This window comes from Pseudophryne corroboree, chromosome 9, assembly GCF_028390025.1.
Source record: "Pseudophryne corroboree isolate aPseCor3 chromosome 9, aPseCor3.hap2, whole genome shotgun sequence".
Lineage (NCBI taxonomy): Eukaryota > Metazoa > Chordata > Amphibia > Anura > Myobatrachidae > Pseudophryne > Pseudophryne corroboree.
Genome location: NC_086452.1, coordinates 173,390,514 through 173,415,597, shown reverse-complemented (window position 1 = coordinate 173,415,597; position 25,084 = coordinate 173,390,514). Strand labels below are relative to the sequence as shown.

Genomic DNA, 25,084 nt, shown 5'->3' with positions numbered 1-25,084 from the left:
AGTGCACGAGGGTCCTGGGAAAAATGGTGGCTTCTTACGAAGCGATTCCATTCGGAAGATTCCATGCAAGAACTTTTCAGTGGGATCTACTGGACAAATGGTCCGGATCGCATCTTCAGATGCATCAGCGGATAACCCTGTCGACAAGGACAAGGGTGTCTCTTCTGTGGTGGCTGCAGAGTGCTCATCTACTAGAGGGCCGCAGATTTGGCATTCAGGATTGGGTCCTGGTGACCACGGACGCCAGCCTGAGAGGCTGGGGGGCAGTCACACAGGGAAAAAATTTCCAGGGCTTGTGGTCAAGCATGGAAACATCTCTTCATATAAACATTCTGGAACTAAGGGCCATTTACAATGCCCTAAGTCAAGCGAAACCCCTGCTTCAGGGTCAGGCGGTATTGATCCAATCGGACAACATCACGTCAGTCGCCCACGTAAACAGACAGGGCGGCACGAGAAGCAGGAGGGCAATGGCAGAAGCTGCAAGGATTCTTCGCTGGGCGGAAAATCATGTGATAGCACTGTCAGCAGTGTTCATTCCGGGAGTGGACAACTGGGAAGCAGACTTCCTCAGCAGACACGACCTTCACCCGGGAGAGTGGGGACTTCACCCAGAAGTCTTCCACCTGATTGTAAACCGTTGGGAAAAACCAAGGGTGGACATGATGGCGTCACGTCTAAACAAAAAACTAGACCGATATTGCGCCAGGTCAAGGGACCCTCAGGCAATAGCGGTGGACGCGCTGGTGACACCGTGGGTGTACCAGTCAGTGTATGTGTTCCCTCCTCTGCCTCTCATACCAAAAGTACTGAGAATCATAAGAAGGAGAGGAGTAAGAACGATACTCGTGGTTCCGGATTGGCCAAGAAGGACTTGGTACCCGGAACTTCAAGAGATGCTCACGGAAGACCCGTGGCCTCTACCTCTAAGAAAGGACCTGCTCCAACAGGGGCCTTGTCTGTTCCAAGACTTACCGCGGCTGCGTTTGACGGCATGGCGGTTGAACGCCGGATCCTGAAGGAAAAAGGCATTCCAGATGAAGTCATCCCTACCCTGGTCAAAGCCAGGAAGGATGTAACCGCAAAACATTATCACCGCATTTGGCGAAAATATGTTGCGTGGTGTGAGGCCAAGAAGGCCCCTACAGAGGAATTTCAACTGGGTCGTTTCCTCCATTTCCTGCAAACAGGACTGTCTATGGGCCTAAAATTAGGGTCCATTAAGGTTCAAATTTCGGCCCTGTCGATTTTCTTTTGCAGAAAGAACTGGCTTCAGTACCTGAAGTTCAGACATTTGTAAAAGGGGTACTGCATATACAACCTCCTTTTGTGCCTCCAGTGGCACCTTGGGATCTCAATGTTGTTTTGAGGTTCCTTAAGTCACATTGGTTTGAACCACTCACCACTGTGGACTTAAAATATCTCACATGGAAGGTGACGATGCTGTTAGCCCTGGCTTCAGCCAGGCGTGTGTCAGAATTGGCGGCTTTATCATATAAAAGCCCTTACTTAATTTTTCATTCTGACAGGGCAGAATTGAGGACTCGTCCTCAATTTCTCCCTAAGGTGGTTTCTGCCTTTCACATGAACCAACCTATTGTGGTGCCTGCGGCTACTAGGGACTTGGAGGACTCCAAGTTACTTGACGTTGTCAGGGCCCTGAAAATATATGTTTCCAGGACGGCGGGAGTCAGAAAGTCTGACTCGCTGTTTATCCTGTATGCACCCAACAAGCTGGGTGCTCCTGCTTCTAAGCAGACTATTGCTCGTTGGATTTGTAGTACAATTCAGCTTGCACATTCTGTGGCAGGCCTGCCACAGCCAAAATCTGTGAAAGCCCATTCCACAAGGAAAGTGGGCTCATCTTGGGCGGCTGCCCGAGGGGTCTCGGCTTTACAACTTTGCCGAGCAGCTACTTGGTCAGGGGCAAACACGTTTGCTAAATTCTACAAATTTGATACCCTGGCTGAGGAGGACCTGGAGTTCTCTCATTCGGTGCTGCAGAGTCATCCGCACTCTCCCGCCCGTTTGGGAGCTTTGGTATAATCCCCATGGTCCTTACGGAGTCCTAGCATCCACTAGGACGTCAGAGAAAATAAGATTTTACTTACCGATAAATCTATTTCTCGTAGTCCGTAGTGGATGCTGGGCGCCAATCCCAAGTGCGGATTGTCTGCAATACTTGTACATAGGCCCTCATTCCGAGTCGTTCGCTCGGTAATTTTCTTCGCATCGCAGTGAAATTCCGCTTAGTACGCATGCGCAATATTCGCACTGCGACTGCGCCAAGTAATTTTACAATGAAGATAGTATTTTTACTCACGGCTTTTTCTTCGCTCTGGCGATCGTAGTGTGATTGACAGGAAATGGGTGTTACTGGGCGGAAACACGGCGTTTTATGGGCGTGTGGATAAAAACGCTACCGTTTCCGGAAAAAACGCAGGAGTGGCCGGAGAAACGGGGGAGTGTCTGGGCGAACGCTGGGTGTGTTTATGACGTCAAACCAGGAACGACAAGCACTGAACTGAACGCAGATGCCGAGTAAGTCTGAAGCTACTCTGAAACTGCTAAGTAGTTTGTAATCGCAATATTGCGATTACATCGGTCGCAATTTTAAGAAGCTAAGATACACTCCCAGTAGGCGTAGGCTTAGCGTGAGCAACTATGCTAAATTCGCCTTGCGAGCGATCAACTCGGAATGAGGGCCATAGTTATTGTTAACTAAATCGGGTTATTGTTGTTGTGAGCCATCTTTTCAGAGGCTCCTTCGTTGTTGTTATACTGTTAACTGGGTTCAGATCTCAAGTTGTACGGTGTGATTGGTGTGGCTGGTATGAGTCTTACCCGGGATTCAATATCCTTCCTTATTATGTACGCTCGTCCGGGCACAGTATCCTAACTGAGGCTTGGAGGAGGGTCATAGGGGGAGGAGCCAGTGCACACCACCTGATCTTAAAGCTTTTATTCTTGTGCCCTGTCTCCTGCGGAGCCGCTATTCCCCATGGTCCTTACGGAGTCCCAGCATCCACTACGGACTACGAGAAATAGATTTATCGGAAAGTAAAATCTTATTTTTTTTGTCAAAGTACTGTATTGCATTGTCGAATAAATTTTTTGTGTCGAAAATGCCCCATTTTTCGACATTTGCGGCAATTCGACCGCAATTGCATATACCCCATGGTCTCCAGAACTGGACACAGTATTCAAGATGAGGCCGTACCAATGACCTATACAGAAGCATTATTACTTCTTTTTTTCATGCTACTGATTCCTCTGGCTATACAACCAAGCATCTGACTTTCCTTTCTCATTGCTTTGTTGCATTGCTTTCCTGCCTTTAAGTCACTTGAAATAGTGACTCCTAAATCCCTTTCCTCCTCAGTAGTTTCCATTATAGTACCCTTGATACTATATTTAGCCTTTGGGTTTTTGAGACCCAAGTGCATGATTTTGCATTTTTTTAGCATTAAACTGTAGTTGCCACGTTCTTGACCATTTTTCAAGCCTAGCTAGGTCATCAATCATTTGTTTTACCTCTCCCGGTGTGTCTAACCTGTTGCAAATCTTTTTATCATCTGCAAAAAGGCATTCTTTCTCTTTAATACCATTTGCAATGTCATCAACAAAGATATTAAAGAGAACTGGTCCAAGTATAGATCCCTGGGGTGCTCCACTGGTAACATTTCCTTCCAAAGATTGCACTCCATTTACTACAACTGTCTGTTTCCTATCCTGGACGGCGATGGCAGAAGCCACAAGGATTCTCAGATGGGTGGAAAATCACGTGTTGGCACTGTCAGCAGTGTTCATTCCGGGAGTGGACAACTGGGAAGCAGACTTTCTCAGCAGGCACGACCTCCACCCGGGAGAGTGGGGACTTCATCCAGAAGTCTTCCAAATGATTGTAAACCGTTGGGAAAGGCCACAGGTGGACATGATGGCGTCCCGCCTAAACAAAAAGCTAGAAAAGTATTGCGCCAGGTCAAGAGACCCGCAGGCGATAGCTGTGGACGCTCTAGTGACACCGTGGGTGTACCGGTCGGTTTATGTGTTCCCTCCTCTTCCTCTCATACCAAAGGTACTGAGGATAATAAGGAGAAGAGGAGTAAGAACTATACTCATTGTTCCGGATTGGCCAAGAAGAGCTTGGTACCCGGAACTTCAAGAAATGATCTCAGAGGACCCATGGCCTCTACCGCTCAGACAAGACCTGCTGCAGCAGGGGCCCTGTCTGTTCCAAGACTTACCGCGGCTGCGTTTGACGGCATGGCGGTTGAACACCGGATCCTGAAGGAAAAGGGCATTCCGGAGGAAGTCATTCCTACGCTGATTAAAGCTAGGAAAGAAGTAACCGCAAACCATTATCACCGCATATGGCGAAAATATGTTGCGTGGTGTGAGGCCAGGAAGGCCCCAACGGAGGAATTTCAGCTGGGCCATTTCCTGCACTTCCTACAGTCAGGGGTGACTATGGGCCTTAAATTGGGTTCCATTAAGGTCCAGATTTCGGCTCTATCGATTTTCTTCCAGAGAGAACTGGCTTCACTACCTGAAGTTCAGACTTTTGTTAAGGGAGTGCTGCATATTCAGCCCCCTTTTGTGCCTCCAGTGGCACCTTGGGATCTCAACGTGGTGTTGGATTTCCTAAAGTCACATTGGTTTGAGCCACTGAAAACTGTGGATTTAAAATATCTCACGTGGAAAGTGGTCATGTTGTTGGCCTTAGCTTCGGCCAGGCGTGTATCAGAATTGACGGCTTAGTCATGTAAAAGCCCTTATCTGATTTTCCATATGGATAGGGCAGAATTGAGGACTCGTCCCCAGTTTCTCCCCAAAGTGGTATCAGCTTTTCATCTGAACCAACCTATCGTGGTGCCTGCGGCTACAAAAGACTTGGAGGCTTCCAAGTTGTTGGACGTAGTCAGGGCCCTGAAAATCTATGTTTCCAGGACAGCTGGAGTCAGAAAGACTGACTCGCTCTTTATCCTGTATGCGCCCAACAAGTTCGGTGCACCTGCTTCAAAGCAGACTATTGCTCGCTGGATCTGTAGTACGATTCAGCTTGCACATTCTGCGGCTGGACTGCCGCATCCTAAATCAGTAAAAGCCCATTCCACGAGGAAGGTGGGCTCTTCTTGGGCGGCTGCCCGAGGGGTCTCGGCTCTTCAACTTTGCCGAGCAGCTACTTGGTCGGGGTCAAACACGTTTGCTAAATTCTACAAGTTTGACACCCTGGCTGAGGAGGACCTAGAGTTTGCACATTCGGTGCTGCAGAGTCATCCGCACTCTCCCGCCCGTTTGGGAGCTTTGGTATAATCCCCATGGTCCTTACGGAGTCCCAGCATCCACTTAGGACGTCAGAGAAAATAAGAATTTACTCACCGGTAATTCTTTTTCTCGTAGTCCGTAGTGGATCCTGGGCGCCCATCCCAAGTGCGGATTGTCTGCAATACTTGTATATAGTTATTGCTTAACTAAAGGGTTATTGTTGAGCCATCTGTTGAGAGGCTCAGTTGTTATCATACTGTTAACTGGGTATTGTATCACGAGTTATACGGTGTGATTGGTGTGGCTGGTATGAGTCTTACCCGGGATTCAAAATCCTTCCTTATTGTGTCAGCTCTTCCGGGCACAGTATCCTAACTGAAGTCTGGAGGAGGGTCATGGTGGGAGGAGCCAGTGCACACCAGTAGTCTAAAGCTTTCTTTATAGTTGTGCCCAGTCTCCTGCGGAGCCGCTATTCCCCATGGTCCTTACGGAGTCCCAGCATCCACTACGGACTACGAGAAATAGAATTACCGGTGAGTAAATTCTTATTTAATCATAGCAAACATCCAGGGCTTGATTCGATTGTTTGAAAAGTTGTTTGGGTGTCTTTTTTTTTTTTTTTTCCCTGTCTATTAGGCACCCAACTGACTTTTCAAACAATTGAATACCCCTCCCAGTTTACCATGATATTCCAAAAAAGCTTTTCATGGAAATGATGTGTCTTTTTGTGTCCTAGGTGATTTTTCTACAGGTTTTAGTGTATTTTCTGCAGGAGGTCTTGCTTAAATTGTTGTTTGGATTGTGGGAGCGCTAAATTAGGCCTAGTATGTAGGGGTTTTTAACCATGGTAGTGAAATCAGACTGTTTACCCTAGTGCAGTTTGTTAGGTTTCAGTTGGTTATGTCGTATCTGTGTTTTTCTGTCCATTTAGGAATAAATTTTTTTTTTTTTTTAATAGATACAGTAAAGACCACTTGTAATCTTGTATGTTTCTTCCTTCAAGTGCCAGCAAGGAAAATAAACTGCATACACTAGGATTTTTCTGCCTTCATTTGCAAATTTGATTAAAGCTAATTGGTTTTCACCATACATTATTTGGAATCTACTAACATGCTCATTACTGGAAAAGACGACTAATAAATGTAAACTGCAAATAAGGTGATATCCTTCTATCCAGTAATTTAATTTCATGCTTGGTGTCATTCTTTATTATTAGTGCTATAATTCTATTTGGCAATAAGTGGGTAAATGTCAACATTTAATTAGGCTTTAAATTTGTACCATGAACTTGTGTATCTTAAACGGGTTTACAAAATTCCTCTGCGTTTATGCAAAATACATTATAGTATGAGTGAGGGGAATATAAATATAGTTTTCATTGGCCCATATGTGAACTGTCACAGGGGCATACATTGTCAAATGTCAATATGAACATGTGAGTGGTTTCCTTGTCCCTCAGTTGCTGTGCAGAACATTGTTGCTATGTCTCACTGCAGCAAACTTTAATGAGGTCTGTACTTGCATTGCTTGATTGGCATCTGAAAGCAGTATGTGCTTTTATACCTATGTGTGATTAAACGTATTATGCATTGGGTGCTTTCAACATCATATGGAATTAAATCTTGTAGGTATTCTGGGGCGGATGTATTAACCTGGAGAAGGCATAAGGAAGTGATAAACCAGTGATAAATGCAAGGTGATAAACACACCAGCCAATCAGCTCCCATATGTAAATTAACAGTTAGGAGCTGATTGGCTGGTGCATTATCACCTTGCACTTAACACTGCTTTATCACTGGTTATCCACTTCCTTATGCCTTCTACAGGTTAATACATCTACCCCAATGTTTGCCATTCAGCCAAATCATTTAGATGCAAGCAGACCAAATGTACATATTACTTTTAATGCCATTGCAAAGCGTAGCTGCCAGGAGGGAAAATATTTTATACTATAAAATATCGTGTATTTTTAAACCACTTTTGGCCATGCCGTTTCACTTTTTTTAATTTTTGGAATGACCATGGGGGAAAATTGCGCAAATTCTCCAAAACATGTGCCAAAAAAACAGCACGGGCATTGAATAGGACGAAGTAAATTTGACCTAAAACTGGGCGAAAAGTTATGTTTTTTTCGACTGGTCGAGAAAACAGCACTAATTGAATACCCCCATAGTATTTATCTGTGATAGGGATCCATGGGGGGAATGCAATTGTTTTGGGCGCCCAACAGCTATTCAGTTTGCCTTTTTTCAGGCTTGACTGCATAAACGATAATTGTATAGTGTGTACCCAGCTAAAGTATTATATTTTATGGTTTTCTAATTAGGACCAACAAGTATTTATTTTCCCTGCAAACTATTGTGTGATTGCTTAAAATTAATTATATACATAAATATTACTGCATCGTGGTTCACACAGTACCTGTAGTTGTATAGCCTGAACGGTTTCCCCCAACGTTATTCTACTGTAACCTCGATATTCAACAAAGGAAGACCATCTATCCTCCACAGTGTCTGAGTACTGCCCCTTCTCCCACTTTCCCTTTGCATCTTAAATGTTCAGTGGCTGATACTTTTCTCAGAATAAAGATGCACATACACACACATAGCGCCAGACACTAGTCACTCGTGCTATTTGTATGTAGAATGCATCTGGAGGCAGTCTAGAAGTCCCAGAGATGGCCTAACAGCAGATGAGGAGTGGATTTTATTATAAATATGGGAATGATTTTCTCGGTAAGGGAAATTGGACCCTTTTATATAAACATTGCTTTCTCTTTCAGGTATCCACATATGGAACAGAGATATCGTCGGAAGCATGCAGGGATCTTGGCTTCTCCAGTAATCTGTTGTGCAGCTCCTGTGACCTACTTGGACAGTTTGGTCTGAATGGGCTTGATCCATTCTGTAGACAGTGTTGCCAGGAAGAAGCACATTTGGAATCGAGAAAGGTAAACGTTTATAGCTGCATCATTCAAATACAAAAGGAAAGAAAAGCACTCGCGTAATAGTCATTCATATTTTAACTTGCGTAGCTGATTAGCACCTCAGCCATCCAATACAAATGTTTTAAATCTCCTAGGGATGGGGTAAATTAAAGGGTATGTGCACCAAACACCCCCACAATGTTCGGCTGCATACATATTGTCCCACTAACCTCAGCATCGCTACCTGTCCTGTCCACCTCTATGGGGGTGGTCTTCTGTATGCCGAATGTTGGGATCCCGGCGCACAGTATACCGGCGCCGGAATCCCGACACCCGGCATACCGACAACTATTCTCCTTTGTGGGGGTCCACGACCCCCCTGGAGGGAGAATAAAATAGTGTGGCGCGCCACCGTGCCCGCAGCGTGGCGAGCGCAGAAAGCCCGCAAGGGGCTCCTTTGCGCTCGCCACGCTGTCGGTATGCCGGCGGTCGGGCTCCCGGCGCCGGTATGCTGGTCGCCGGGAGCCCGAGCGCCGGCATACCGTACGACACCCCTCTATGGGATACAACGAAAAGTTATCAACGTGTCATTCCACTCATCGCGACCATTTTTTTTTTATTTAATTGGGTTGCCCTTCTAATATTGGGAGGAGTGCCCATGGTAACTGCCACTTGCATACATCTCTGAATCTGGCCCATTGACTTGGCGCTTGTGCACTGATCTAGATTGATGGTTCCTTTTAAATTCCTTTCTTTTTTCCTTGGCTGGTTTTTGGATGTCTGACTAGATCTGTATAATTTTCTGCATGTGGTTAAATATTTTGTGGATGAGTAGTTTTGCGAGATCCCATTTACTGTTTTTACTCTTAGTTTGTTTTGAACATCACAACCGGGCATATTCAATTGAGAGCGGAGTTTTGAAAACCCCGCAGCTGCAGGGTTTTCCCTATTCAGCTGAAGGAGAGAATATGAGCCGCAGTGATTTCTATAGACTTTACAGCGTTTTTTTCTCTTACGTCCTAGAGGATGCTGGGGTCCACATTAGTACCATGGGGTATAGACTGGTCCACCAGGAGCCATTGGCACTTTAAGAGTTTGAGATTGTGGGCTGGCTCCTCCCTCTATGCCCCTTCTACCAGACTCCGTTTAGAAAATGTGCCCGGAGGAGCGGGTTACAGCTAGGGGAGCTCCATAGGAGTTTCTCTGGTTTTATTTTTTTTATTGGAGTATAGGCACAGGAAGGCTGCTGGCAACAGCCTCCTAGCTTCGTGGAACTAGTGTGTGTGTGGGGGGGGGGGGGGGGTTGGAGGGGGGAGAGTAGTGCCTGTCCCGAAAGGTCTGAGCCACTATCTCCGCTGACACTGAGCTCCAGAGGGGAATGATCGTTCGCCGCCACAGGTGATCGCTCACCCCCGCAGCATGCCGCCACCCTATTACAGAGCCAGAAGATTCAAGTGGTGAGTGAGTCACCGGCTCTCCTAGCAAGCGGGGAGCTGGTGTGAAGATGGCGGCAACAGGGTGGGAGCGCAGTACTAACTGCGCTCTGGAGGCTTAGCGGTACTTAGTGCGGCGCTGTGAGGAGCGCCCTGAGCCAGCGCCGTACCCTACACTGGTATTCAAGTCTAGAAAAAAAAAGGACAAAGTAGATCTATTCGGGCGCACCCTGCAGCTGAAAAATATGTTGCTCTGGAGGTATCACCAACCTCTATTATAGACAGAAATGGATACAAAAATGGGCAAACATAACATCAAGCGCTGGGAGATAAAATTCAAACCTTCCCTTATAAATGTGAAGAGAAAGGTTGCAATTGAAGGCGTTTTCCTCTACTTCTTAAGGTGGAGACTCCAATCCTCCATTCACATCAGGAATCATGACATGTAAAAGAATATGATACAATGGTGTAGTATGTCTTCACTAGATCACACTTCACCCCAGTGGTTCTTGATTAAATGAACAATGGGTGTTGAGCCTCCACCAGATCTTCAGAAAATTAAATAAACAAAGAGCGTACCCGGACTCACAATAGAAATGTATGTTGTAAACATATAAAGCTTTCTTACTCCCTAAAAGAAACCTTTTATAGGCTTCATTCACCCCTAGTCACTGTGAGTTGAGATACGCCCTCTAGACGGTCTTTTCTGATTATATATTCACACAAAGATACCTTTATATGTTTACAACATACATTTCTATTGTGAGTCCGGGTACGCTCTTTGTTTATTTAATTTTCTGAAGATCTGGTGCATGATTCCTAATGTGACTGGTATTCAAGTCTGTTGGAGGTCCCGGTTCCTATGCCAGCATAATCCTCGGGCCAGTATAAACGAACAGTGGAGCGGGAAGCGGGCGGAATTTCTCCTCAGAGCGGACCCAGCAGCGTTCAGCGCCATTTTTCCTGCCTGCAGATCATTGTGGAGACTCTGAAAGGGAGATCTGTCCCTCCAAATCAACTCCAGCTATCCTGTACGGTACCAGGGGGTTGTAGAGGGCGGGGGGGGGGGGGGGGAGCTGTGTAAATGCTGTGGAGCCTATTAAGGTGCACAGTAAGCGCTGGGCAGTGGCTTCACTCTATCTAAAAAAGTGCTGTGTGCGGGTTGGCTCCAATCTCTGTGGCTCTCTTGGCATTCTTAGGGGGAAACTGTATCTGTCCTTTCCCTGTGTGTGTGAGTGCTGTCTCCAAAAACCATGTCTAGGGACTCTGTGTCATAAGCTGCAGAGGATAATTCCTCTCAGGATGATCCCATTCCCTGTAATCAGGATTGTACTGTTTTATCACAGATCTCTGCAATGGAGCCTGAGTGGTTAGCCTCTCTTAAGGGTATGATTTCTCAGATTTCTACTAGGGTAGCACAGACTGAGACTGCAACTCAGGTTTTACAGAATTCTGTGGTGGCTTGGTCTGGTTCTGTTCCTTCTGGGGCCCCTAGCGTACACCCTCAAAAACGTTCTCTTGACCTGATTATACAAGATGACACGGATCCCGATTCTGAAACGGCAGACGGTGGTGGGGATGTGCTGCGGGGGGGGCGACTTCTCTTGCAAAAGGAGTGCAGTTGATGATTGGGGCCATTAGAGAGGTGTTGAATATTGCAGACACAACACCTGAGCAGGTTGAGGAGGCTTACTTCACGGATAATAAGAAAGCCTCGCTAACCTTCCCAGCGTCTAAAGAATTAAACGCTATATTTGAAATATCCTGGGAAAACCCGGAGAAAAAATTCCAGATCCCAAGAAAGGTTCTGATTACTTTTCCCTTCCCTGAGGGGGATAGAAAGAAATGGGAAAACCCACCCATAGTTGACGCGTCTGTTTCCAGACTGTCAAAGAAGGTGGTTTTACCTGTCCTGGGATCTACCACGTTAAAAGAACCGGCAGATCGCAAAATTTACACTACGCTCAAATCCATATACACGGCTTCAGGGGCAATACTGCAACCTACTATTGCCTGTGCATGTATTTGTAAAGCTATTGTAAAGTGGTCAGTCGCGTTGCTTGAGGACTTGGATACAATGGATAAAAGTGACGTTGATTTGTTTTTACGTAACATACAGGATTCTGCAGGATTTATGGTGGAATCCATGAAAGACCTGGGTTCGATGGCTGCAGGGATATCTTCCATGTCTGTCTCGGCTCGCAGGGGACTCTGGCAACGCCAATGGTCTGCCGACGCGGAATCCAGGAGAGGTGTGGAGAACCTACCCTACACAGGTCAGGCTCTATTTGGGGAGGCGCTGGACGCGTGGATTTCCACGGCAACCAGCTGCGAAGAAACCTTTTTCTTCTTCTACATCGCAGTTCTTTTCGGACGGCTAAAAGAAAGAGGACCAAGCCTTCTAACACCTTCTTTAGAGGAGGTCGGGCAAAATCCCAAAAACCTGCTACTGCAGGTTCCCAAAAACAGGAGCCTGCTTCTGGTACATCAAAATCCTCAGCATGACGGTGGACCGCACAGCCTGGAGGAGGGGCCGGTGGGGGCGAGACTCAGGCATTTCAGCCACGTCTGGGTGTTGTCCGGTCTGGATCCCTGGGTACAGGATATTGTGTCCCAGGGGTACAGACTGGAGTTGCAAGAACTCCCGCCTCACCGTTTCTTCAAATCAGGCTTGTCAGCTTTATTGGCAGACAGGGCTGTCCTACAGGAAGCCATCCAAAAAATTTAAAAGTCACAGGTCATTGTCCCAGTTCCACCTCATATGCAAAACAAAGTTTATTATTCGAACCTTTTCGTGGTACTGAAACCGGATGGTTCGGTCATGCCAATTTTGAATTTGAAATCGCAAAACCCCTTTCTGAGGGAGTTCAAATTCAAAATGGAGTCTCTGAGAGCGGTGATCTCGGGTCTGGAGGAGGGGGGAGGTCCTGGTATCCCTGGATATCAAGGATGCGTACCTCCATGTTCCGATTTGGCCGCCGCATCAGGCTTATCTCCGATTCGCACTGTTGGACAGTCACTTTCAGTTCCAGGCACTGCCATTCAGCCTCTCCACAGCACCGAGGGTGTTCGCCAAGGTGATGGCAGAGATGATGGTTCTTCTCCGCAGGCAGGGGGTGAACATCATCCCATATCTGGACGATCTGCTGATAAAGGCACCGTCCAGGGAGATGTTGTTGCAGTCCATTGTTCTCACGACTCATCTGCTCAGGGAACACTGTTTGATCCTGAACCTTCCAAAATCACATTTGGAGCCGACAAGGAGATTGTCTTTTCTGGGAATGATCCTCGACACGGAAGTACAGAGGGTGTTTCTACCAGAGAAGAAAGCATTGCTGATTCAAACAATGGTCCAGGACGTCCTGAAGCTCACCCGGGTATCAGTTCACCAGTGCATTCGCCTTCTGGGGAAGATGGTTGCCTCTTACGAGGCTCTACCGTACGGAAGGTTTCATGCTCTGTCCTTCCAACTGGATCTCCTGGACAAGTGGTCGGGTTCTCATCTCCACATGCACCAGAGAATAAGTCTGTCACCGAAAGCAAGGATTTCACTCTTATGGTGGCTGCAATTACCTCACCTTCTGGAGGGCCGCAGGTTCGGGATTCAGGATTGGATCCTCCTAACCACGGATGCAAGTCTCAGGGGCTGGGGCGCTGTCACTCAGGGGGTAACCTTTCCAAGGAAGGTGGTCAAGCCTGGAATCCAGTCTTCCGATAAAAATTCTGCTACGAAGAGCCGTCTACAACGGTCTTCTCCAAGCGGCTCATCTTCTGCGAGATCGAGCCATTCAAGTACAGTCGGACAATGTAACGACGGTGGCCTACATACACCGACAGGGCAGAACGAAGGGCAGAGATGCAATGTCAGAGGTAACAGGAATCCTCCTCTGGTCAGAAAAACACGCGTTGGCGCTGTCGGCAATCTTCATTCCGGGTGTAGACAACTGGGAAGCGGACTTCCTCAGCAGACACGATCTCCATCCAGGAGATTGGGGCCTCCATCCGGAGGTGTTCACAGAGATGACGGATCTTTGGGCTGTGCCTGAAATAGACATGATGGCCTCCCGTCTCAAAAAGAAGTTTCGGAGGTATTGTTCCAGGTCAAGGGACCCGAAAGCTGTGGCAGTGAACGCCCTGGTGTCTCCGTGGGTGTTCAAGTCGGTGTATGTGTTTCCTCCACTTCCACTCATTCCAAGAGTTCTAAAACTCATAAGGAGAACAAGAGTTCAGGCAATCCTCATTTCTCCAGACTGGCCAAGAAGGGCTTGGTACGCGGATCTTCTGGGTCTTCTGCTGGAAGATCCGAGGCCTCTTTCTCTTCGGGAGGACCTACTGCAACAGGGGCCGTTTGCTTATCAAGACTTACCGCTGCTACGTTTGACGGCATGGAAGTTGAACGCCCTGATATTAGCTCGGAAAGGCATTCCGAACAAGGTTATTCCTACCCTGATACAGGCTAGGAAAGGAGTAACGTTACCATCGCATTTGGAAAAAGTATGTCTCTTGGTGTGAATCCAAGAAGTTTCCTACGGTGGAGTTTCAACTTGGGACGGTTTCTCCGATTCCTGCAAGCAGGTGTGGATATGGGCCTGAGGTTGGGATCCGTAAAGGTCCAGATTTCGACCCTATCCATTTTTTTTTTCTTCAGAAACTGCTAGCTTCCCTCCCTGAGGTTCAGACTTTGATGGAAGGGGTCATGCACATCCAGCCTCCCTTTGTGCCGCCTACGGCACCCTGGGATCTTAAAATGGTGTTGCAGTTCCTCCAATCGGCTTGGTTCGAGCCTCTACAGGAGGTTGAGGTTAAGTTTCTCACATGGAAGACTGTAACTTTGTTGGCCTTGGCTTCTGCTAGACCTGTGTCGGAGTTGGGGGCTTTGTCGTGTAAGAGCCCCTACTTGATCTTCCATGAAGATAGAGCTGAGCTCAGGACACGTCAGCAGTTTCTTCCAAAGGTTGTGTCTGCTTTTCATATCAACCAACCTATTGTGGTGCCAGTGGCTACTGACTCCTCAATTACTTCTAAGTCCTTGGATGTTGTGAGGGCTTTGAAAATCTATGTGAAGAGGACTGCTCGTCACAGAAAACCGGACTCTGTTTGTCCTGTATGAGCCCAAGAAACTTGTGGGTCCTGCTTCAAAGCAGACTATTTCTCACTGGATCAGGTTCACTATCCAGCATGCGTATTCTACGACAGGATTGCTGTGTCCAAAATCGGTTAAGGCCCACTCTACTCGTAAGGTGGGTTCTTCCTGGGCGGCTGCCCGGGGTGTCTCGGCTTTACAACTTTGCTGAGCAGCTTCTTGGTCAGGGTCATACACGTTTGCTAAGTTTTACAAGTTCGATTCTTTGGCCTCTGAGGACCTAAAGTTTGGTCAATCAGTTCTGCAGGAGCTTCCATGCTCTCCCTCACGTTCTGGGAGCTTTGGTACATCCCCATGGTACTAATGTGGACCCCAGCATCCTCTAGGACGTAAGAGAAAATAGGTTTTTAATTACCTACCGGTAAATCCTTTTCTCGTGGTCCGTAGAGGATGCTGGGCACCCGCCCAGCGCTTCGTGATCCTGCAGTGTTTACTTAATTCAGTACGACTTTGTTTTTAGTTTTGTGCTGTGTTGTTACTTGGTTAAGTAATGTTTTTCAGCTGTTGCTGAGTTTCAAGCTAGTTAGCTTGGTTTGCCTTGTTGTGTGAGCTGGTGTGAATCTCGCCACTATCTGTGTTAAATCCTTCTCTCAAAGATGTCCGTCTCCTCGGGCACAGTTTCTAGACTGAGTCTGGTAGGAGGGGCATAGAGGAATGAGCCAGCCCACACTCTCAAACTCTTAATAGTGCCAATGGCTTCTGGTGGACCCATCTATACCCCATGGTACTAATGTGGACCCCAGCATCCTCTACAGACTACGGGAAAAGGATTTACCGGTAGATAATTAAAGTCCTATTTTTTCTCGCACCCTCAGATTTTTCCTAAAATCATTGTTTTTAGGAAATACCATCAGGACTTGCTCTGGCACCCCTGCAGCAATGACTAAGCAATTGGAAGTTTCCAGTTAGCTTAGGTAATCTTTAATTCCTTACCGTCTGAAGCTCGTCTTCTTCCTCCAGGCTGTCTGGATCCGGTCTACTGCAGCAGCGGTGTGTGCGCGTCATCTGTGTGCATTTTATTTTTAATTGGATACCGCAGGTATCGGGAGCGTGCATGCCTGCAGCAATCCAAAATTGGGTGCAAGGTCTGCAAAGTTTTTGCTGGCAAAACTTCACTCAATTGGATACCCCTCCCCCCCCAATACTGTACCTCTGTTTACTTAAGTTCCTGTGATAAACCATATGTACTTTTCTCTTCTATCTGCTTATCTTTCATTCAATCGTTTTGCTTTAGACTTATAATGAATGGCTATCTTATGTTCATTTCTAAAGTATAAAGTTACAAATTGTCATAGCTAAACACAAATGTAAAGATGTCATGAATTGGTTAGGAGATCGTTTCATAAACATTTTTAATCTGTATTAATTGGTTTTGTTGTTCTCTTAACTTTTTCATCTACTCTGATGATTCCAACCCTTCTTTAGACTCCTTGTCTGAGAAGGATTACATCTTGACAGTGGCTGGGTTGTAACGTGCTTTGGCTTTTGTTACCTGTAAATCTGTTTTGTCTTAATGTAAGAAGAAAGGTTCATCATTAATCATAATGTATAGTAATCTTTTTTTTTTTTTTTTTTTTTTTTTTTTTCTTCTTTCATTTTTGTAGACAGCCGTCTACAGAGTCGAGACGTTTAGATTATTAATGATTATTTTTTTTACTTGGAGAGTTTAGATGACTAACGACTGACATAGATACTGTAGTACTGTGAAAGAGCAGATGTTAAATTGGCCAGATAAGAGTATGAGAAGATTGCAGATGGCTGTTGTGCGGAACTGGTAATGTAATATCTTTCCCAGAGTCCTACAGTCCTAAAACAACATTAAACCAATGCACATATAGCGGGGTATGCAATCTGCCTCGATGCAGGGGCTCCTCCCCCCAAGCCGGCAGTTATCAGATTATGTGAGGCACGCAAAGCATAATCCGCAATACGTGCCACGAAAATACATAGGTCCACAGCTTTTCGTGGGAACCGAACTAGACGGGGCTAAAACGTGAAAAACTGCACTATCGTGGCTAATTGGATACCCCCCATAGTAACTATTTAGCTTTATTATTTTAAAGTGCAAGTGAAAAATGGAAACTATTGCAAATTTCAACTACATTTCATTTTACAGAACATGCAGTACTATAAAAGCTATGCAGGGTCTTCTTTACCATTCAAACTATAATAGCCAACACATAAAAAGAACCAGACAACTCTGTGCCAAAAGAAGAAACTACAGCATGTTAAAAGGAGTAGGCAAACTTGGCAGTATTCAGAGTTACTGACCGGTGTACTCAGCAGCAGCTGGACATACCCAAGAGGTCACCCTAGGGTAAGCCGTGAACATTCTATGATCTCTGATCGAGATATATTCTGATCGAGATATAGAGGAATTCCTGGTATCTCGGGATAGTGTTCACTCTAGAATCCGGGCAGGGCGCCGGTTCTAGAGGGGCACTAGCGTGCGCACGCGCGCCGAAAGGGGGTTGCGGCCATGCAAAATAGGGGGCGAGGTCATCCCGGGTAATAAAAGGGGGCGTGGGCGGCTGGCGTTGTCACTGTTGGGGGCGTGCCCAGCACCTACGGAGGTGCTGGGCTTCCCCCAAGCGCTCTCTCAGCGTGAATGGTGTGAGGGCAGGAAGCGGGCAGCAGTTTTAGCAGGGCACCGCAGAAAGGGCAGGGCGGGTTTTGCCCTTAAAAAATCGGCCAGGGCGCGGCACCCTGCTAAAACTGCCTAGCGTGAACACTACCGGGATATCAGGGTGTGTACTTCACATTCCAATCTGGCCGCCTCTCCAGGCCGATCTAAAGTTTCACTACAACTATGTCACTTCCAGTTCCAAACACTGAACTTGGCTTCTACGCAACACCAGGGGTGTTCATCAGAGCCATGGCAGCCTTTATGCTCCCGCTCCACAAACCAGTAGTGGTCATAATTCCATATCTGGACAACCTTAACATCCTGTTACAGAGTGTTGCTTTCTCAAATCACCTGTCCCGGGATCTTGGGTGGATCCTGAAGCTTCGAATTTCGCATTTGAAGCCGATAGGGAAGGCGTTCCTTCCTGGGGATGATTCTCAACGCGGTAGTACAGAGGGTGCTTCTACCGGTGGAGAAGGCGTTGGTGATCCAATCAATGGTCCGGGATGTCCTGATGCCAGCTCGGGTATCTGTTCATCTGGGCATTCGCCTTCTGGGGAAGATGGTTACCTCCTAAGAGGCTCGACAGTACGGAAGATTCCTTGCACGGTCTTTCCCACTGGATCTCCTGGTCTTATGGCCAGGATCTCATCTTCACATGCACCAGCGGATACACCTGTCACCGAAAGCCAGAATTTCGCTCCTCTGGTGTCTGCAAACTTCTCACCTACTCGAGGGCCGCAGGTTCTGGATTCAGAATTGTATCCTTCTAACCACGGATGCAAGTCTCAGAGGTTGGGGAGCAGTCACCCAAGGGCAAACTTTCCAAGGAAAATGGTCAAGTCTGGAATCCATCCTTCAGATAAACATTCTGGAATTAAGGGCCGTAGACAATGGCCTTCTACAAGCGGCACATCTTCTGCAAGATCAGGACATTCTGGTTCAGTCGGACAATGTGACGGCAGTGTCCTACATAAACAGACAGGTCGGACCGAAGAGCAGAGCGGCAGTGATAGAGGTAACAAGAATCCTCCTCTGGGCAGAAAAGCATGCGCTGGCGCTATCAGCAATCTTCATTCCGGGAGTGAACAACTGGGAAGCGGACTTCCTCAGCAGACATGATCTCCATCCAGGAGAATGGGTCCTCCACCCAGAGGTGTTTGCAGAGGTGACAAGCTGATGGGGCGTCCCTCAGATAGACATGATGGCCTCTTGCCTCAACAAGAAGCTTCGCAGGTACTGCTCCAGGTCGAGAGACCCACAGGCAGTGGTGGTGGTGGACGAACTGGTAACCCCGTGGGTGTTCCAGTCAGTGTATGGGTTCCCTCCACTTCCACTTATCCCAATAATTCTCAAGCTAATAAAAAGAACAAGAGTTCAGGCGATCCTCATTGCTCCGGACTGGCCAAGGGGGGCTTGGTACGCGGATCTTCTGGAGTTACTCCTGGAGGATCTGAGGCCTATTCCTCTTCGTGAGGACCTTCTTCAACAGGGGCGGTTCGCTTATCAAGACTTACCGTGGCTACGTTTGACGGCATGGAGGTTGAACGGCAGATCTTAGGTCGGAAGGGCATTCCGAAAAAAGGTTATTCCTACCCTAATTCAGGCTAGGAAGAGAGTTACGTCTAAACATTACCATCGAATTTGGAAAAAGTATGTGTCTTGGTGTGAATCCAAGAAGTATCCAACGGTGGAGTTTAAACTAGGACGGTTTCTCCTCTTTTTGCAGGCTGATGTGGGCCTTCACTTGGGCTCCATAAAAGTCCAGATTTCGGCCTTGTCCATTTTCTTCCAGAAACAATTGGCTTCCCGCCCTGAGATTCAGACTTTCTTAACGGGGTTCTGCACATCCAAACTCCCTTTGTGCCTCCTACGGCACCTTGGGATCTTAATGTGGTACTGCAGATCCTGTAATCAGATTGGTTTGAACCTTTGCAGGAGGTGGACGTCAAGTTTCTTACTTGGAAGGCGGTCACACTGTTGGCATTGGCATCTGCTAGATGTGTGTATGAATTGGGGGCTTTGTCTTGCAAGAGCCCCTATTTGATTTTCCATGAAGATAGGGCTGAGCACAGAACACGTCAGTAATTTCTTCCTAAGGTTGTGTCCGCTTTTCATATCAACCAACCTATTGTGGTGCCAGTGGCTACTGACTCCTCAATTACCTCACAGTCCTTGGATGTGGTGAAGGCATTGAAAATTTATGTGAAGAGAACTTCTCGTCACAGGAAGTCAGACGCTTTATTTGTCCTTTATGATCCCAACAAGGTTTAGTGCCCTGCTTCTAAGCAGACGATTTCTCGTTGGATCAGGTTTACTATCCAGCATGCTTATTCTACGGCAGGCTTGCCGTGTTCAAAATCTGTTAAGGCCCACTCTACTCGTAAAGTGGGTTCTTCCTGGGCGGTTGCCCATGGTACTAAATGGACCCCAGCATCCTCTAGGACGTAAGAGAAAATAGGATTTTAATTACCTACCGGTAAATCCTTTTCTCGTAGTCCGTAGAGGATGCTGGGCGCCCGCCCAGTGCTTCGTATTCCTGCATTGGTTCAGTATTGTTTCAGCCGTTGCTGAATTGTTCCAAGTTGGTTACCTTGGCTATCCTTTTTTGTTATGTGTGAGCTGGTGTGAATCTCACCACTATCTGTATATTTCCTTCTCTCTAAGTATATCCGTCTCCTTGGGCACAGTTTCTAGAGTGGGTCTGGTAGGAGGGGCATAGAGAGAGGAGCCAGCCCACACTAGTAAACTCTTAAAGTGCCAGTGGCTCCCAAAGGACCTGTCTATACCCCATGGTACTAAATGGACCCCAGCATCCTCTACGGACTACGAGAAAATTATTTACCGGTAGGTAATTAAAATCCTATTTATTCTACCACCCTATTACCAATACTAACAAATCCTTGGTGCCTTGCTATTCTACTTGCTTTGCGTGCCTCTCTCTACAGTGCAGTATAGGTTTTGGTTGTTAGAGCCAATTTTCTGTGGGTGCAGCTTCTCCATTAAATCTTTTATTAAAGGAGGAACAATGTTCTTAAGGGGCCCTGGCCCTGGTCTTCAGAATGGTGTGAGCTCTTTTTAAATAAGACACAAAAAAAATTTCTTCCCAAAAAAGGTATAAAAAAAAAAAAAAAAAAGAGTTAAGGTGGGCCATTTCTTTCACTTCAGATGCAGGATGATGCTGTGGCGTAAAACTTAAAAAAGATGAGTTAGAGGTGATGTAACTGTGCGTGAAATTGTAGCAGCACCAGAAATTGTTCACATCTCCAAGCTGCTAAATATAGCTATGGTATAAAAGCTTAGTTATGATCTGAGTGCTCGTGTTGTATCTGGCCATACTAAATTTCAAATATGCATACATTCAGATTGTATAACATTAGCCCAGCAATTTGCTTCTATTATATTTTATAGTCCATAACCATATTTTATTGTTTGTGTGTCTATTAAAGCTGAACACTATTGTATGCTTTACAGTTCGCAGAACAAATAGCAGTCAACATGAATAATTTAGATTCCATCTTTCACATAGTCGTATTATTGCTTTCTGCTTTGATGCGGTACAGACAGATTACATATGAAATTGCAATAGTAAAGAGAATACTTGTAGCATAGTGATTATTGATTTTGAAGTGACAGCTTGGTATGTTCACATACGCATGTGAGAAAATTGTGCTTTAGACAAGGAACTAGCGCAGTGGTTCTCCACTCCAATCCACAAGTATCACCAATGGCTCGTGCTCTGGATTTTTTTAATCATGCACAGTTGATTTGATCTATTTCCTGGATTATTCATTATCCCAATGGCGTCACAAGAGGGGTGTAGGCTTCACCCGGGTGTCATCCTTCAGGGGAGGTGACTCCAAAATGCAGTGACAGGAGCCACTGTGACATTCTCCTGCAGCGCCCCAGACTCCTGTCACTGAGAATGAGCCGGCAGTGCAGCCAGAGTGTCCACGTATGCTGGCCACTTAAACGACTGCACTAGATCCACCCCAGAGTGATGTACTGTAATGGGGGGACTTCCCATAAGGCCATGCACCCATAGTGATGCAAACGGTGGCTACCATGAACCCACGCCCCCTTTTTGGGCGTATACGCCAAAGGCATAAGCAGGGGACTCTCTGCCGCACTGCCACCACTGAATTAACCCACTTATTTCCACAGACATAAATCCTGAAAACATGACCTATTGGGGGTTCTTGAGGACCCTAGTTTGGAACCACTGATCTAGTGGATTGTTACTTGTCAACGGTATCTGGTCCGCGGGAGAGCCTAAACAAGAAATCACTGCTTAATTATAAACCTTGAACCTCTGTCTCCTTTTCTCTGACGTCCTAGTGGATGCGGGAACTCCGTAAGGACCATGGGGAATAGCGGCTCCGCAGGAGACTGGGCACAAAAAGTAAAAGCTTTAGACTAGCTGGTGTGCACTGGCTCCTCCCCCTATGACCCTCCTCCAAGCCTCAGTTAGATTTTTGTGCCCGAACGAGAAGGGTGCAAGCTAGGTGGCTCTCCTGAGCTACTTAGAAGTAAAAGTTTAAAACTGGACAGATATTGCGCCAGGTCAAGGGACCCTCAGGCAATAGCGGTGGACGCTCTGGTAACTCCGTGGGTGTTCCAGTCGGTATACGTGTTCCCTCCTCTTCCTCTCATACCAAAAGTACTGAGAATCATAAGAAGGAGAGGAGTAGGAACGATACTCGTGGCTCCGGATTGGCCAAGAAGAACTTGGTACCCGGAGCTGCAAGAGATGCTCACGGAGGACCCGTGGCCTCTACCTCTAAGGAAGGACCTGCTCCAGCAGGGACCTTGTCTGTTCCAAGACTTACCGCGGCTGCGTTTGACGGCATGGCGGTTGAACGCCGGATCCTGAAGGAAAAAGGCATTCCAGATGAAGTCATCCCTACCCCGATCAAGGCCAGGAAGGATGTAACTGCAAAACATTATCATCGCATTTGGCGAAAATATGTTGCGTGGTGTGAGGCCAAGAAGGCCCCTACGGAGGAATTTCAACTGGGTCGTTTCCTACATTTCCTGCAAGCAGGATTGTCTATGGGCCTAAAATTAGGATCCATTAAGGTTCAAATCTCGGCCCTGTCGATCTTCTTCCAGAAAGAACTGGCTTCAGTGCCTGAAGTTCAGACGTTTGTCAAAGGGGTACTGCATATACAGCCTCCTTTTGTGCCTCCAGTGGCACCTTGGGATCTCAATGTAGTTTTAGGGTTCCTAAAATCACATTGGTTTGAACCACTTGCCACAGTGGATTTGAAATATCTCACATGGAAAGTGGTAATGCTGTTGGCCCTGGCTTCAGCCAGGCGCGTATCAGAATTGGCGGCTTTATCCTATAAAAGCCCTTACCTGATATTTCATTCGGATAGGGCGGAATTGAGGACTCGTCCTCAATTTCTCGCTAAGGTGGTTTCAGCGTTTCACATGAATCAACCTATTGTGGTACCTGTGGCTACTAGGGACTTGGAGGACTCCAAGTTGCTGGACGTAGTCAGGGCCCTGAAAATATATGTTTCCAGGACGGCTGGAGTCAGAAAATCTGACTCGCTGTTTATACTGTATGCACCCAACAAGCTGGGTGCTCCTGCTTCTAAGCAGACGATTGCTCGTTGGATTTGTAGTACAATTCAACTTGCACATTCTGTGGCAAGCCTGCCACAGCCAAAATCTGTAAAAGCCCATTCCACAAGGAAGGTGGGCTCATCTTGGGCGGCTGCCCGAGGGGTCTCGGCTTTACAACTTTGCCGAGCAGCTACTTGGTCAGGGGCAAACACGTTTGCTAAATTCTACAAATTTGAGACCCTGGCTGAGGAGGACCTGGAGTTCTCTCATTCGGTGCTGCAGAGTCATCCGCACTCTCCCGCCCGTTTGAGAAATAGATAATTCTATTTCTCATAGTCCGTAGTGGATGCTGGGCGCCCATCCCAAGTGCGGATTGTCTGCAATACTTGTATATAGTTATTGTTACAAACAAATCGGGTTGTTTATTGTTGGAAGCCATCTTTTCAGAGGCTCCTACGGTTATCATACTGTTAACTGGGTTCAGATCACGAGTTGTACGGTGTGATTGGTGTGGCTGGTATGAGTCTTACCCGGGATTCAATATCCTTCCTTATTATGTACGCTCGTCCGGGCACAGTATCTTAACTGAGGCTTGGAGGAGGGTCATAGGGGGAGGAGCCAGTGCACACCAGCTAGTCTAAAGCTTTTACTTTTTGTGCCCAGTCTCCTGCGGAGCCGCTATTCCCCATGGTCCTTACGGAGTTCCCAGCATCCACTACGGACTATGAGAAATAGAATTATCGGTAAGTAAATTCTTATTTTTACAGTTGGGCCTCTAGAACACACAGGGGTAAAAGATTCATTACAGCAAACATGCACATGTGTGTATATCTCCTAACCAAGTGTCTCCTGCTGCCAAATCATACTACGAGCATCACACTGTATACAAACCCAGTTTTATTTGGCAAACATTTAAATATGCTAATTGGCTCTAAGTTACGTACACTCCCATCGAGGGGGGGAGGGGGGCCGGGTTATAAAAGACTTGGCAGGTAAAACAATTCCAGCTCACATGACTGTTATCAGCCCAGATGGACTCTAGTGTGCATGTTACCTTGGTTCTGAGAATGGTCCTCTGTCTTGTTATGTAACCCTACGCTCCTTTCACATTGATTAGTATTTAACTACAGGCAGTCCGGTGGTCCTATAGTGAGGTGCCATAATTTGCATAACGTACAGTATATATAATTTATTCAATAATTAGGCCAATATGGATCATTATTGATCAAAATACAGTAAGGCGGTAATGACTGTGGATACAGTACATAGGGGGAGGGACTGACCGTATGCTACAACTTATCTTTAGGGGATGCGGTTACAGTCCCTACAGTCGGGATCCTGGCGCATAAGATTACAGCGCCAGAATGCGGAAGCTGGAGCCCCGAAAGGGGCCAGGACTCAGATGACGGAATCCCGTTACCAGATTTTTGTTCCAACCAGCCAGATCAGACAATAAATCTTTAGGTGTATGGCCAGCTTTAGGGTGTGGAGAGGGGGGTTAGATTTAGGCACCACTGGGGGGGAGGGGGGTTAAGCTGTGGTCTGGAGGTTAGGGTTAGGCACCTAGGAGGGTTAGGGTAGGGGGAGGGTTAGACTGCTTACCGCCCATTGTTGAGATTTTGACTGTTGCGGTGCTGCTGTCGGTCTCCTGACCGCCGACAGCCGACATTTCAAACCCAACCCATATTTATGATGCTAACTATCTACAGAGCACTGGCCTCCTTAACACTGGCATAAATAAATGCTAACTTCTTTTGGATGGGGGGACAGGCTGTAAATTTTTCCAGATTTCTTTATTTTTGGTCTTGTATTTTCCTTGTATCCATCGAGTGTGCCATTGCCAAGTCAAAATAGCTTATTTCAGACAACCATTCTAAATTAACCTGATTGAATTGCATTCCAGCATGAAACCGCAAAGCACAGCTGTTGGCTTCATGAATATCATCCTTTCTTGTTAAGACACAAGTACACTTGATTATGTCTACAAATACGATGGCCTAGAAAGCCTTATGTGTAGAATGTCAAATTCTTTTGTATTTCATTGCAACATCAGTCCCCTGAAACACATTTAAACAAAGATGACTTGTTTAATTCGGATTTAGCCTTTTCATATG

General features: G+C 46.6%; 1 protein-coding gene across 1 annotated transcript in view; it reads left to right on the top strand.

Moving 5' to 3' along the window:
* SELENOF (selenoprotein F) overlaps window positions 1-25,084 on the top strand; it is a 111,569-nt gene that overhangs the window by 30,020 nt on the left and 56,465 nt on the right. Inside the window, exon 2 of the mRNA XM_063939958.1 lies at window positions 8,051-8,218. Coding sequence (XP_063796028.1) covers window positions 8,051-8,218 — 168 coding nt within the window. The remainder of the gene's footprint in view (window positions 1-8,050; window positions 8,219-25,084) is intronic.